This window comes from Catharus ustulatus, chromosome 1 (assembly GCF_009819885.2).
Source record: "Catharus ustulatus isolate bCatUst1 chromosome 1, bCatUst1.pri.v2, whole genome shotgun sequence".
NCBI lineage: Eukaryota > Metazoa > Chordata > Aves > Passeriformes > Turdidae > Catharus > Catharus ustulatus.
This window is the reverse complement of record NC_046221.1, coordinates 113,724,635-113,738,115: the sequence shown is the minus strand read 5'-3', so window position 1 is coordinate 113,738,115 and position 13,481 is coordinate 113,724,635. Positions and strand designations below refer to the sequence as shown.

The 13,481-nt window shown below is 45.7% G+C and overlaps 1 protein-coding gene across 1 annotated transcript in view; it reads right to left on the bottom strand.

The window, feature by feature from the left end:
• The window catches only part of TAF4B (TATA-box binding protein associated factor 4b), a 72,144-nt gene extending 60,330 nt beyond the window's left edge, over nt 1-11,814 (bottom strand). The window contains exon 1 of the mRNA XM_033060474.1: nt 11,535-11,814. Within this exon, the coding sequence (XP_032916365.1) occupies nt 11,535-11,814 (280 nt within the window). The remainder of the gene's footprint in view (nt 1-11,534) is intronic.
• Nucleotides 11,815-13,481: the final 1,667 nt, after the last annotated feature.

Sequence of the window (13,481 nt, the reverse complement as noted above, 5' to 3'; positions counted from 1 at the left end):
GAGGGAACAGCAGGTGATGGTAATCTTGAGGCTCTCAATCAAAAGGTCCTGTAAACACACCCCTGCAGCTTCCAAGACGATACTATCAGAAGTAAAGATAAGTGCAAGAATCCACATTCTTCACTTGCTGGGGGAGGGGAAGATAGTACTTCTTATCAAGAGCTGTTTCCCCATTCACTAAAAGGCAAATACTAACAAATCGTGTCTTGCAGTCACTGCAACTGCACAAGAAAATGAGGGAAGGACAAGACAACACAACACAGGACCTCTGTACAGCTGAAGCACGAAGTTTCAGCTAACACCTCTCAGCATTGCATTTAAAAACAGAAAAGATATTGCAATCTGAGCAAAATATCAGCACCAATGGTAGTAAATGAAAAGCAATGAAGCATCCTTGTAACACTAGCGATGACCTCTCTTGGGCTGCTTCCAAGAACACTCTGATAGTTTTACTGGAGTTGTTTCAGAGAACAGGATCAACTTTCTCAATATTCATGCACTTTGATAGTAAAAGCAAGGCATAATCCCTTTGGGGCTACAAAGCTGTTCCCATTTTCAAATCAAAGTGACCAGTTACCATCAGGGATTATTTCTTACATGCTTCACTGGAGGACTCAGATGTCTCATGCAGATCACAAAAATCCCCCATTTTTGCAATGAATTGAGACTTCTGCCCCTAGATATTCTGCCTGTCCTACCAAAACCATACTTTGGAAATTTATGTGGTTTTCCTACACTGGCAGAGAAGGCAGCTAAAACATAATCAGCTGTTTCAGCCATTTGTTCTCTGCACACCTTTCTTCAGCTGCAATCCTGTGAAGAGAGTTGGAGGGAAGTACCTGGCAACCAAAACCCAACTCAGTTTCCTCCAAAGCTACACAGAAGGAGCCACTCTATACCTTCTAACCTTGAAGAGGTCTCATTGAGATTTACCCCCAGTGCCCTGCCTTCTCCTTGAACGAGGGCTGCAGGTTCCCTGCCTTCAGGAGGAGTGTCTGGGAACAGTCCTGCAAAGCTCCAGCAGCCACCACCAAGATCAGCCTCTACCTACACATGCCAGCACCGTGAGCAATAGAAAATCAGAGGCCTTCTAATGAAATTTCTTTTCATTTTGCAAATTTGAGACCCCTCTGCTACAAATTTTCACTGTCCCCACGCCATCGGTGAAGGAAACCCGGCTTATTCTGCACTTGGTTTAGCAAAAATCCAAGAAACACAGGTGAGCAGGAGGAGCAGCTTCCAGATACCTCTGCATTTTAACTAGAAAGCACCAAAACCTCACTGGAGACATGAACAAGAAGCTGTGGGACAACAGCAGAGATCTGTTTATGCCATTGCATGTAATGCCACCTGCATGGGCTTCACTGTACTTCAGGGAATAACATCAAGGAAACCACAATGCTGTCAACATAAAACCTGTGCTGCCAGCTGAAGCTCTGGGCTTCATCCAGCAGCACTGAACACCAATGTATTCTATAAGCATCCCACCATAAGGGCAACTTCCACCACGGAAGACAAGCCTGAGACCATTTCTGAAGGGGAACTCCACCCAGGAATTTCCTGAGATGAACCAGCTGGCATTTTGCTCCAGTGCAGATACACCTTATGCTGTTACTACACGTGGTTGTCAGGTTAAGCCACCACTGTGATTACAAGTTTCTAACCCTAACTTGCTCAACCAAACAGCTCTTGGGAACTGCTGGTTAGGGAATAATGTGAGGAAATGCTCACACTGCTCCTAAAATAAAATACAAGCAAGGACCAACCACAATGAGACCAAACTAATTTATGAGAGCACAAGCCACAAAGGCTGCATTCAAAGAAGGGTAAATTTAGCTTATTTCAAAACAAGGAGCACCTGCATCAGGTATGTTGCCAATCTTAGTAAAGTACACTTTAACCCAATTATAAAAACAAGGCTAAATGGTGACTTCCAGGTCTCAAATCAGTAACTGAACAACAAAAATGTTTTAAAACAACAGTAATGTGTCAGAGCTCTCTGTTCCTAAACAAATCCCATTCTTTCACTGAGCTACTCAAAACAAAGCGACAGCTTTTAAGGCAGTTATTTCAAGCTAAGACCAAGCTTGAAAGGGGATGTTTAAATAGGAAACTAAGTGGCAACTGAAAAGGAATATTGGTTTTAAGTTTCTTTGACTATTTAGGACCATTCAAAATTTGAAAAACAAAATACCAAACTTTAGTAATCCATGCAACAGGTTTGAATACAGTTTTTCTCTTTAAATCCACCCTTTATGAAAAAAGCCTGTTTTTTCCTCTTCAATTCCATTTATTGAGTGCCACAGAATACATCACTTAAAAGTTTTAAAAAATACATTACAGGACTGAATAAGACAAATCAAAAAAGGGAATTATTAGAGATCAGACTGTTCTGGCAATGATTGTATCAAGGTGCATTATGTCATAGGTTAGCTGAAAAAGAGCACTAAAGAGGCACAAAGTGTTAACGAAATACTGTGAAAGGCAGTAACAACTTCTACATGATTTCTATAATCCTTCTGATATGATGGGGTTGTAATGTTCTCAGATGAAGCATGGTCTGTAGTGCACACAGGAGAATTTCTTAGTCCCTATGAACCTCACTCAGTACTTGAATTTTCCTACATGTCTACTGCAAATTTCTGTAGTGGAGATGAAGAAACACGGACAACAGTCCAGTTTGGAAGCAACATCTAGCTGTGCTTTTCACTGTTCTAGGAATGAAGCTACAACAATGATCTAGAGTCTACGTCAAGTTACCTCACCACAGGCTCCCAATAATGATCTCTAACTTCTATTCTTAAATTTAATTGACTTCAGACAACAAATCTTTTGTGAAGCCACAAAGATTGCCTGTTTTATGATTTTCTTGGGAAAAGCCCCTGTGATTGCTCTCATATTTCCCAGACAAGCAGGGCAGAGGGCTCATCTACACTATATGGGGTCAAGGTAAGTTGTTCAGCATCTACACTACACCCATAAAACATTTTACTCCATACAACAAATCACTCCAGCCTTTAGAAGTCGATTCTAGCTGATGTAAGAAGAATTCAGCAATGCTCAACCGCTGCAATCAAGCACTGCTATTGCAGTAACCAGAATCACTCACCACACATCCAGGCCCTCAACCAATTAATTCCATTCACATTTTGTTTCACAAACTAAATAATTACATATCTCAGAAATCACCCTCTGTGCTCTTTTCCTTTGTTCCAGGGAAGCTTCTAAACTAATGGGTCTTTATAGCAATGGCTCAGGACCAGTGACTAGCATGTAGATATTGCAGAGTCACAATGAAATGTCAGATTTTGAATTCCAATGAAAGACACCTTGTTTCGCCCATGGATATGGAAATCATTAATTTCCATGTCAGGAGAAAAATTCAAAGGGCATAATCCCCATATTCTTTCAGGCTACAGCAGAACACAGTCTGTATAAAACACAACACAATGTTACACCTGTAAGCTCTTTAAAGATGTTGATGACATCTCTGCCTACTGCACAAACTGCACTGCAGATTCATGCAGACTCTACAACTTCCAGGGCTGATGTCTGACATCTCACCTTTTCAAAGCCAGTGATCAGCTTTCCTCACAGACATCACTGTCCAGCTGACAGCACAGTTTCACCGGCATTAATGCTTCCCAGACTGTGTGGGATGCTGTGAGCAGTGTTTTAAACCACCACCACGTACACACTAACAGCTCAAAGGATTTACAGTCCCAGCAAAGGCTGCTGCCTCCAGTAACCTTCCTCTGGCTAAGCACCTTTCAGTGCTAACAGTGGGCACCAGCTCCTGAGACACCCAGGACAGACACAGGCTTTCCAAGCACATGGAGCCAGGAAAGGGATGATGCTATCTCTTCTAGGCAGGATGGAGCAGACTCCGATATCTTGTTGTTTAAAACAGTCCAGAATAATGGACTACACACGTCTTTCTCAAGAGTGTAAACAAAGTCCCCTCTCCCTCCCTTTCTCCCGGAACTAGACACAAAGTGCTAAAACTGCAAAAATCTGAAGCCAAGTTTCACACACTGCTCAACCAACAAGTTTTATCCAAGCTGTTGAAGACTAGTTGCTCATCAATGCATTTTGGTGCCCAGATGAATATCTGTTTAACAGTCTAGCAACTAGGCCCCCATAGTTTTCACATTTTCTGATGCCTTTTCGCAGAATATAGGCCCACATTTCAGTGTTAAAAGAGTTCTCCTCAACTGCACATATGGTTGAGCTTCTTTCCTTGAGGATACATTTATAGTCACATAATTTTACAGTATTAGCAGAACTTTTAAGCAAAAGTAACTGCACCAGTTACAAGGGTAGTCAGCCTTTTCTTTAATAATAAGCAACAGATGTCCATGCCAACCATCTAAAGAAAATCTGGACATTGCATTGGTACTTGGAGGGGATGTAAACAACCAATAGGTCCTCTGGGCCTAGTTACAAGATGGCATTACCACTTCCATTTGGATTCAGAGTGTATTTATTACACTTGAATCCCAAGGGGGTGCTGTTTTTATTGTGTGTAGGCATCAGGGATTCCCAGCCAACGCTGTGTACCACAAGACAGAGCCTCATTTGATACTGTGATAACATCTAGCTCTTGTCCTTGGGCCACGCCTTTCAGCAACTGGGATCATTTCCCATCAGCATTTCCCCATCGCATCTTTGTGGTTTCCAACTTTGCACCTTGAGGCTTGGTTGCTTTCTATCTGAGTCATCAGACAGTTCTAGGATTGTCTACAGCTAAGATGATCTGACTTGAGCATTCTCCGGGACACAAATTTCCTCATACAGGAGCCTCAAATATCTGCTGGGCTCTCAGCTGATGGCAGTGAAATAGTATCTCAAAGGAGCAAAGTGACACTTCCTGACTCTCAAGACAATTCCTACTGCACAGAAAGAAGCACTGAGTCTCTACACCACATCCTCTTGTGTTTACTCCTAGTATTTACTGGAGTGAAACCCTTCAAATAGCAAGTTACATGCTTGGCACACTGCAGGCATATATATACAGCACATGGCTTTCTAAGGACCAAAAGCTATGCCAACACCCTGCACTTCCCATTTCTGGAACAGTCATTCTGCAAAAGCTGTTACGGGGAAATCTGAAGCTGAAATGTTGAACCACAAATCTTAACTTTAAAACAAGAGTTGCTGAAAACATCACTAGCGTCTTGGTAGTGTTCTAAGAAAGGACAAGGTCAGTTCCCTTTAAATCTCTGTCTCCCTTAAATAAGAATCAAGTCAGTTAATTTAGATTTTACAATGGGACCCTTGTTTCCTCATTGCTCACTTGTGGACCAGAAGAAAGTTGAATTCCACTTCATTTCTTCTAAAAGTGCAAATTCACTCCTCAGCTGGACGACTTTTCACTTGCAAACAAGGGATCAACACTGAATTTTAACACTGATCAGCACCTTGCTCTACGTGTGATGAAGCAAACAAAATTATTGCAGAAGACGGCAAAATTTTCATGGGAAGCATTAACTTCTGTCTACACAGATATTGTGGAAACTGTCAGCAGAACTGTGTGATATTCGTCAAGTGCCTAGTATGTGAGCCATGTATAAAGGTGTTCTGACTGCACTAACCCCCTTCAATGCAGAGCATTGGCTGCCCCACTGAGACTGCCTGGTAATGCACCACCCATCAGTCAGCTGGACCTGGCTTCCAGGGCTCCGCTGGGGCTAGGAGGCAACTGCCACTGGGCAAGCTGCCAGGGAAAGTCTTCAGGTGCTGTGCCAACCAGGGCATGCTGTTTCACCCAGTTGCTAATCCAGCCTGGACATCCACCCAAGGAACTCTGATTTCCCAGGCAACTCCTAGGAGCAGCAGTACTAATGAAAGCATCTCCTCTGCCTCCACCAAACTGGAAGCATGCACTGAAAGAAGTCTGCAAACACGAAGAATTAAATTAAGTGTTACCATATCATCAGGCTGTTGTTACAGCACAGTAAGATCACTGAGCTTCACCAATTCTCCACCCTTAACAGACCTTAGACTTACTCATTAGCAAAAAGGATCTTCCACCTATTGCTATTTTTAGCCCACTTCAATTGTAATCTGACTATTTCCTCAAGACACTGGTGGAAAAGATCTGTTAGTGGACTTTGCTCTAGAGGTGATCCAGATGGCAGAACAGACCTTAATCCAAACAATTTGCATAGTAAGACACTTTAAAACATCTATGGTGATCTTTTCCACTTTGCAAATTATACCTGCTTTTCTTCTGATATCATCAATTTTTAGAAAAGTCGCTTCATGCAAAGAGAACTCTGAAAGAAGTATTTGCCTTCTGCTTTTGTCTAAATGGTTAGGGCAGTACTAATTATTCATCTTTGATAGTTATCAGAAGCATGGCAATTTACATCAAAACTTGTATACACATATATCTGTAAATACAATCCTACCCACTAGGCACAGCATTGATTCCAATCAAGTGGCATAACAAATACCTGGTTTCTAAAATTACTTCAAAAACCTACTCAAAATAACAACACATGAACTAACCTAGATTTTATCAGCATCTTTGGGAAAAAGAATACTGAAACATAATTAATGCTTCTTCCAGCTGTCACTTGTGTGTGGATGATGCTATTTTTACTGCTACAAGCTGAAAGGTCCTTTAAATATTGCAAAAGCAACACAAGTCAGGCTCACGTTCTCTGTCTTCTAAGGATTAAAAAAAAAGTCTACTATTCAACAAACTGTAGCTGTAATTCTTTGCAATACACTCCCATTGACTGTAAAACCTGAACAGCATTTAACATTAATTTTACTGAGCATCATATTTCTGTGCTTGAGTATTCAGAACGCATTTTTTTTTGCTGTGTGTTGGAAAACCATAAATCTAGACATTAGCTTCACATCTTCTGCCAAGATTTAAATCTTAATTCCCACATGGCTGTGCATTTGATCATATGAAGGCATTATTTTGCTAGACACAGTCAGTCCTGAAAGCAAAATCAAGTCCTACAGTGCAGCTGAAATTTAAACTGATTACAACACAAGACATTTCCTCACTATTATCTAAGTTTGACTTAGTTCTTCAAGCACGCCATAGCTTTGTTCGTCCTTCCTCAGGAAAAAAAAAGTTGTCTGTCACCTAAAGTGAAGAGAGAACTCTGCAGAGAATCCATCCCCAGAAATCTGCTAAGCAGAAAATGTTATTGGGATACAAAAAGTTACAAGAACCGATTATTTAGCTCCTACTGCTCTAAGCACAAGTAGTATGCTCAGACTTCATGGGATTATTAACATCCAGAAACTGCATACTTTAAAGGAATTTCTACGGTTTTCTGTCTGTTGAAATAAGAAATCTTTAGATAGCCTACTCCTACTCAAACATTATATAAATTAAAAAGTATTTTAAAATCAGCATTTCCTCCTATTATAAAGCAACAAACCAGATACAAGCAGGAAAATACTGAATTCCTCATATGGTTTTACACTGAAAAACACCAACTAGAACATGATGAGGGAGATTCACAGCACTCTGCACAAGACATACTAGATCAGCTTCGAAAGCAGAAGGCAGCAGCATCCAGATGTTTATCAGCCCTTACCTCTTCAGGTTACCTACCTTAGGTTCTACAGACAATTAAGAGAAACTCGACAAGACCAGGCTCCGTACCATCCTACTGCAGTTTTGGAATACCCAGGCTGGTTCTCCCCACCCACCCATGCTGCCTGCCTGCTTCACACACACAACCCAGCCACCTGACACAAACAGTGGCTGTGCTTTCTGAAGTTAGTGCTTATCTGTCAGCCCAGATAAGCTGCAGGCAGTGGAAAACCTGCCACAGACCAGGCAAAACATCCAAGTAAAGACAACTGAGCTGCAAACAGAAACCAAGAAGCTGTACTTGCTGCTGTTCCCCTCTCAAGTCAGGTGCAAAGGAAACCTTACACGGAGGCCATGCCTTGCTCCACATTACTAGTGAAATTACAGCACACTCAGGGCAACTTCTCTCTGGTGACACCATGCTTGCTCAGGCCCACTGGTGTTAGCAGTAATGGAAAACATGAAACAGAAATACACCAGAGGCAGCCAATGCCACAGTGCAGAGTGATGGCAGATGCTGTCACAGCCCTGTAGTCAGCAGCAGTGGCATGAGGTGAGGTTTGCAGAGTTTTCCTGCTCTAAGAAGACTGAAGGTAACAGTGGAGGATCCCTGCCATCCAGTTCAGTTCTGTCCTTTTTCATCCCATCTGCAGAGAAGCAGGTTTATCTACTGACTATCCATTCATCACCTGCTCGTAACAAGCATTCCAGGGATAGACTGAAAGTACAGACACAGAAGTGACAAAAACCTAAGTTCAAGAAAAGCAAACAAAACCAAGAAACAGCATTCTTTTTGTTGTTTTTATGCTCTTTTTCTACCCCCCACTTCTCCGAATCAGTGTGGGGCCCAAAGACACTAAGGTGAACTATAGACATTTGTCACAGCCCTTGTTTCTCTTTCCCCTTCCCAATTACTTCCTCCTGTTTAATTGCACAGCCCATCCATTTCTCCCCCCCATTAAGCTCAGGTTTACCAAGGACACAATTTCTTGTTAAGCAGGTGGTCCATGACACGAGACTTTTGCAGGTTTGTACGCATCAGCACAGGCCACACGGAGCTCAGGACTGAAGCAGCACAGCGCTCACCATTCTGCTCTGCTCTCTGCAGACGCAGACTGCTACGTGCAAAGCCTTCTGAGATGCTGCTAGCCTTGTTCTTGTCAACAAAGAGGGCAACTGAGGAAAGGTCCCTTTGGTACATGACATTCCCTTCATTGGGAGGACACAGCCCAACCATTCAGTCTAAGAGCTGATGGCACAAGAAGACCAAACCCAAACCCTGAAGTCAGACCAGCTGGAGTCCTGCTGTGTGCTAAAGCCTCCAGTGGTGGTCAGCCAGGGATGGACTGGTGCAGGAGGATGGCCTTGGGTACCAGCAGCACTGCTCTGACTGCTCTGCTGAAAGCCAGCACTTTGTAGAGGAAATCACAGGAAGGTGATGAAAAACCCTTGTAACTCATGAGCAAGTCTGAGTCCTTCAGGAACAAGAGAAGTTGTAAAGCTCAGTGATCTTCCCTGGGCAACCAGACTCAAAGAGGCACTTGGCAGAGGAGGAGTCAGTCATTATGTAGTCATCTGCTTTTCCCAACTCCTGGCTTTATTCTGAGCAAGAGGGAGGTAGAGGATGGAAGACACAGAAGAGCGTAAATCCCAGATTTCCATGGACCTCCACTGCACTCCAAGTCACACAGCTCTGCTGGTGCCCTTCCTTCCCCAGACTGCAGCACTGTGGAAGCAATGCCCACTCCTGGCCACAAGCAGTTCTTGAGTAACTAATCATGACCAGCAAGGGCAGTGCTGTCCAGCCTTCCTCAGAAAAAGCCACCTCAAATAATTCCCTTTGAAACTCAAGGGAAGGATGTTTTCTGTATGCATTTTTCTCAACAGGTGCCACAAAAGCAGAATGCCATGATTTTAAACCTAAGTGCTTTCTCCCTTCTGTATTTCACCCTGGCTAGGTTTGGCAGTTTCTTTGAAATAAAAACTTTTCAAGCCTAGTGGTGGTTTATTCCACTTTCTTTTTTTTAATGCTGCTAATACTTGAAGCATTAATGCTATCCATCTTGCATTTTTTATTATTAATTAAAAATTGAATCCACCTAGAAGACAGAGACAAAACACTAACACTTTCAAGATGGAATGCATTTTTATATAACCTTGCAACAATTACATAGACAAGTCTTCCTGAAACATTGATCTATTTGAAATCTGACAACATCTAGTTTCTTCTGAGGCACTGAAGTCCATAGTTATTTTAATTTACAATGCTGCAGAGTACCATCACTTCTGAACTTCTGATACAAAGACTGCATTGTCCCAAGAGCAAGGAAAACAAGCTGATGCAATTGAGGGGTAATACTACTTCTGTGACATCTGCCTCCTACCACAAGTCAGATGACATTCAGCAGTATACCTGGATGCAATCAAACTTAAGCCACTACAAAAAACCCTTAAGTTTTGTTAATTTGTAGCTCCCAAACCACAGGCAACTTGTATGAGCATTCACAGAAAGGTGTTTAACTGAATGTCAATACATTCTAGAAAGCGAAAGTGTCAGATACAAAACCTGAATACCTGGGAAGCCCTGCTACAAGAAGTTAATATATTTCCATCATGGCTCATTTCAGAGGAAAGCTGGCAAGGATTTAGACTCATCCTTGACTGCTGACTACCCAGACATTACAGCATCATGAGTGCTGGGAAATCTACAGTGAAACTGACTGACTAAAGACTTTTTTTAATTAGCATTATATATTTCCTTGGGAGGTGCATGCCTTTGATAAAGACATTGGGATTAAAAAAAAAAAAAAAAAAAGGAAAGGAAAAAGAAGCAAATATGCACTACCAGCACAGGAATTACTGTAAAGCCAGTCATCCTTTTTAGCAATATCCAACCTAAAGTAATTGCAACAGATGCTCCACCAACAGAACTGTCCTGGCAGGAAACAATTATAGCATCAAATAGCAATAAAGTCATTACATATCTTGGGGTCTCAACAGAGCAAGACCAAAACCAGTGGAAGCAAAGTCACTTAAAAAAAACCCCAAACATTTAAATACAGCCCAACGGGGAGAAGTGGGATGTTCAGAACCAACAGCACCTTCTTCCGCTTAAGAGAAGGTGCAGGTGGAAGCCCTGGCTAATCCTCCGTTGCAATCCAAAGTATTAAGATATCTGTATCAGCATTGTGCAATTCCTCCGTTAATATTTTCACTGCTGCTCTAGGAAGCACACCTGTAAGGGCGGTATCTCTCCGAACCCTTACGCTTCCCACAGAGGGTTTATAGGAAAAAAAAAGCGTTTCAAGGAGCAACACGTAGTGAACTTTCAACTCTGCCCTCCTCAGGCACGGCAGTATTTTGCTCCATGAAGAGCCTGGCTGTGCCAGCCACGGGAATTGCCGCGGGACGGCGCGGTCGGAGGGGAGTGCGGGCAGCCCGACCCGCGTCCTGACCGACGGAGCCGCTCCGTAGGCACAGACCCGCGCTCACACCGCCCTCCCCGAGGTACTCTCCTCCATCCAAGCTCCACTAAAGCCTCCAGCAGTCTTTTTCAAGTCGCATAAAAGGGTAACTTGGCCGCCGAGTTTTTGGTTACTTCTCCTGCTCTGCGTGCTATCCAGCAAAGTAAGAAGATGCCTTTATCCAGAGACTTCCAGATCCATCCTGCAGCAGGCTGTAAGCATCCCCAGCGCTACCCGATGAGCCCAGTCACATTGCCGATGCCCGGCAAGGCAGGCGCGCACGCTGGGTCCCAGAAGTTTGGGGCGGACAACCAGCCCGAAACACACACCGCCACTACCATCCCCATCGTCACCCCGCCAGCCTGCCCGTCCTTCGCCACGGCTCGTCTCCAGCAGCAAGGGCAGCGCGGCGGGCTCCGTCCTGCCCACCGGCCCCCGACATGCCGGTAAATCGCGACACGGGACGTGCCCGCAGCTGGGGCAGCCCGGGAGCGCTCACTCACCTGGGGGCAGCTGCAGGTTGGCCGGCAACTGGAGGGTGGCCGTGGGCGGCCCCTTGGGCGCCACCGGCCGCGGGACCCCGGCAGCGGCCGCCCGCAGCACCGGGGTCCCCGCGGGGGCGGCCGCCGGGCACAGCGGGGCGGCAGCGGGCGCGGGGCCGCCGGGCACAGCGGCGGCGGGGCTGCCCCGCTCGGGCGCCGAGCCCGCGGCTGGGGCGCAGGCGGCCGCCTGCTCCGGGTGCCCGCCGGGCATCAGCCTGACGGGGGCCGCCGAGGCGCTCATGGAGGAGGAGGCGGCGGCGAGGGGACAGGGGGCGGCCGCGTCGCGCAGAGCCCCGCGGAGCCCCGCAGCATGGCGGGCGGGGGGCGCTCAGGCGGTGCCGCGGCCGGCGGCTCGCCCGCGGAAACACATGGCAGCGCCGCTCCGCCGGCTCCCGGGCGCCGCGCACGTGGGCCCGGCCGGCCCGGCCTCCCCTGCCGGCGGCGGGAGGGCGGGAGGGAGGGGCGGGAGGAGGGAAGGAGGGCGGTCCAAGGCCGGCAGCGTCCTACTGCGGCGGCGCCCGGCCGGGCCCGCCGCCCCTCCGAGCCCGCCCGGTGTGTGCAGCCGTGCGGAGCCCAGCGCCTGTGCCGCGATGGAGTTGGCGGCGGCGGGAGAGACGCGGCCGCAGCCCCGGGATGGGGGTGAGGCGTGGTGGGCACGGCAGAGCCGCGGAGCTGTTCCTCCCTCCGTTCCAGCTCCGGCCCGCCTACCTGCGCCACACCGCCCCGGCTGTACCTGGGCTGCAGGTGCCCTTGGGGCTCCCGCCCAAAGCCAGCGCAGCTCCGGAGAGTGCCAGAGTTCGTCGTGTCCTATGGGAGCTTGCTGACGGGGCGAAAGCAGCACGGACCCGTAAGGATGAAGGGGACAAAGCTGTCCCGTTTGACCTTCATGCCCCGGGCTCGACTTGAAAGCCTGAGGGAGAACGTGGAACTCGGTCCGCCTTGTAAAGCAAGTGTGATCCTGACAGAATACACACAACACAGCTCTTAAAACAAATTTCAGAATATAATGGAAAGTTTTTGCACGTGTGACAGGGAACTCAGCATGACCTTCAGTAATTCTGCCTTGAGGTCGTTGTGTATCATAGCCAAGTCTGGCTTAAATTTCAATACATTCTGAAGCATGTTGATGAACGTGCTTTATTATATGCATAAAATTTAAGGGGTATTTCTTATAGCTGCCCGTACTGAGCACAACATAAGCGATTACAAAATCCAGGGTGGGTTGTATGGTTCATTAAAGTGGTACAAAAAGCTCAAAGTCCAAAAAATATTAGGAGAAAAAATAATTACTGTTGTATTAAATTTCCCTTGCAACTAAATTTTTCAGATAGAAATGTAGACAAGAAACACTCCTCTTTTTGGCCATATCGAGTAACAGCTTTGCTTTGATTCCACAGCATTAGTGCTTTATATTGCTGTCAGCAGCAACAGAAACAGAGGAGAGAAATTGCTCACCTCTTTGCCATGCCTATTCTATTCCAGAACAAATCAGCCCAAAATCTCGAAGAGGTGCCAGCAGCAATGGTCACAGTTTCCAAGTGTCAGAGCAAGCTAAGAAGATGGTGAAAGAGAAGAGGTGGTCATGCAAGTGGGAGCATTCTCTGTACCTTGTACAGCTCTGCCAAGTCTGACCAATTACACCACTTCTTACACATATGAAGCTGTGTTACTCACGTAAAGTAACAACCAGAGTACAGAGAGTTACCTCCTACATGCCAAAGGATGCTCAGGGACCAGGAGAGAGAGATGCTTCAGTTTCAGCAAAGACCAGCAGTGACTGATGGCACAAGGGACGAGGATGCAAAGCAAAGCATCATATTTATTATTCTTGGACTTCAAGAAGAATAGAGTTGGCTTCTTATTTAAAGCCAAGTTTTTATCTTCTTGTAGTCATTGAACTTTAGAGGG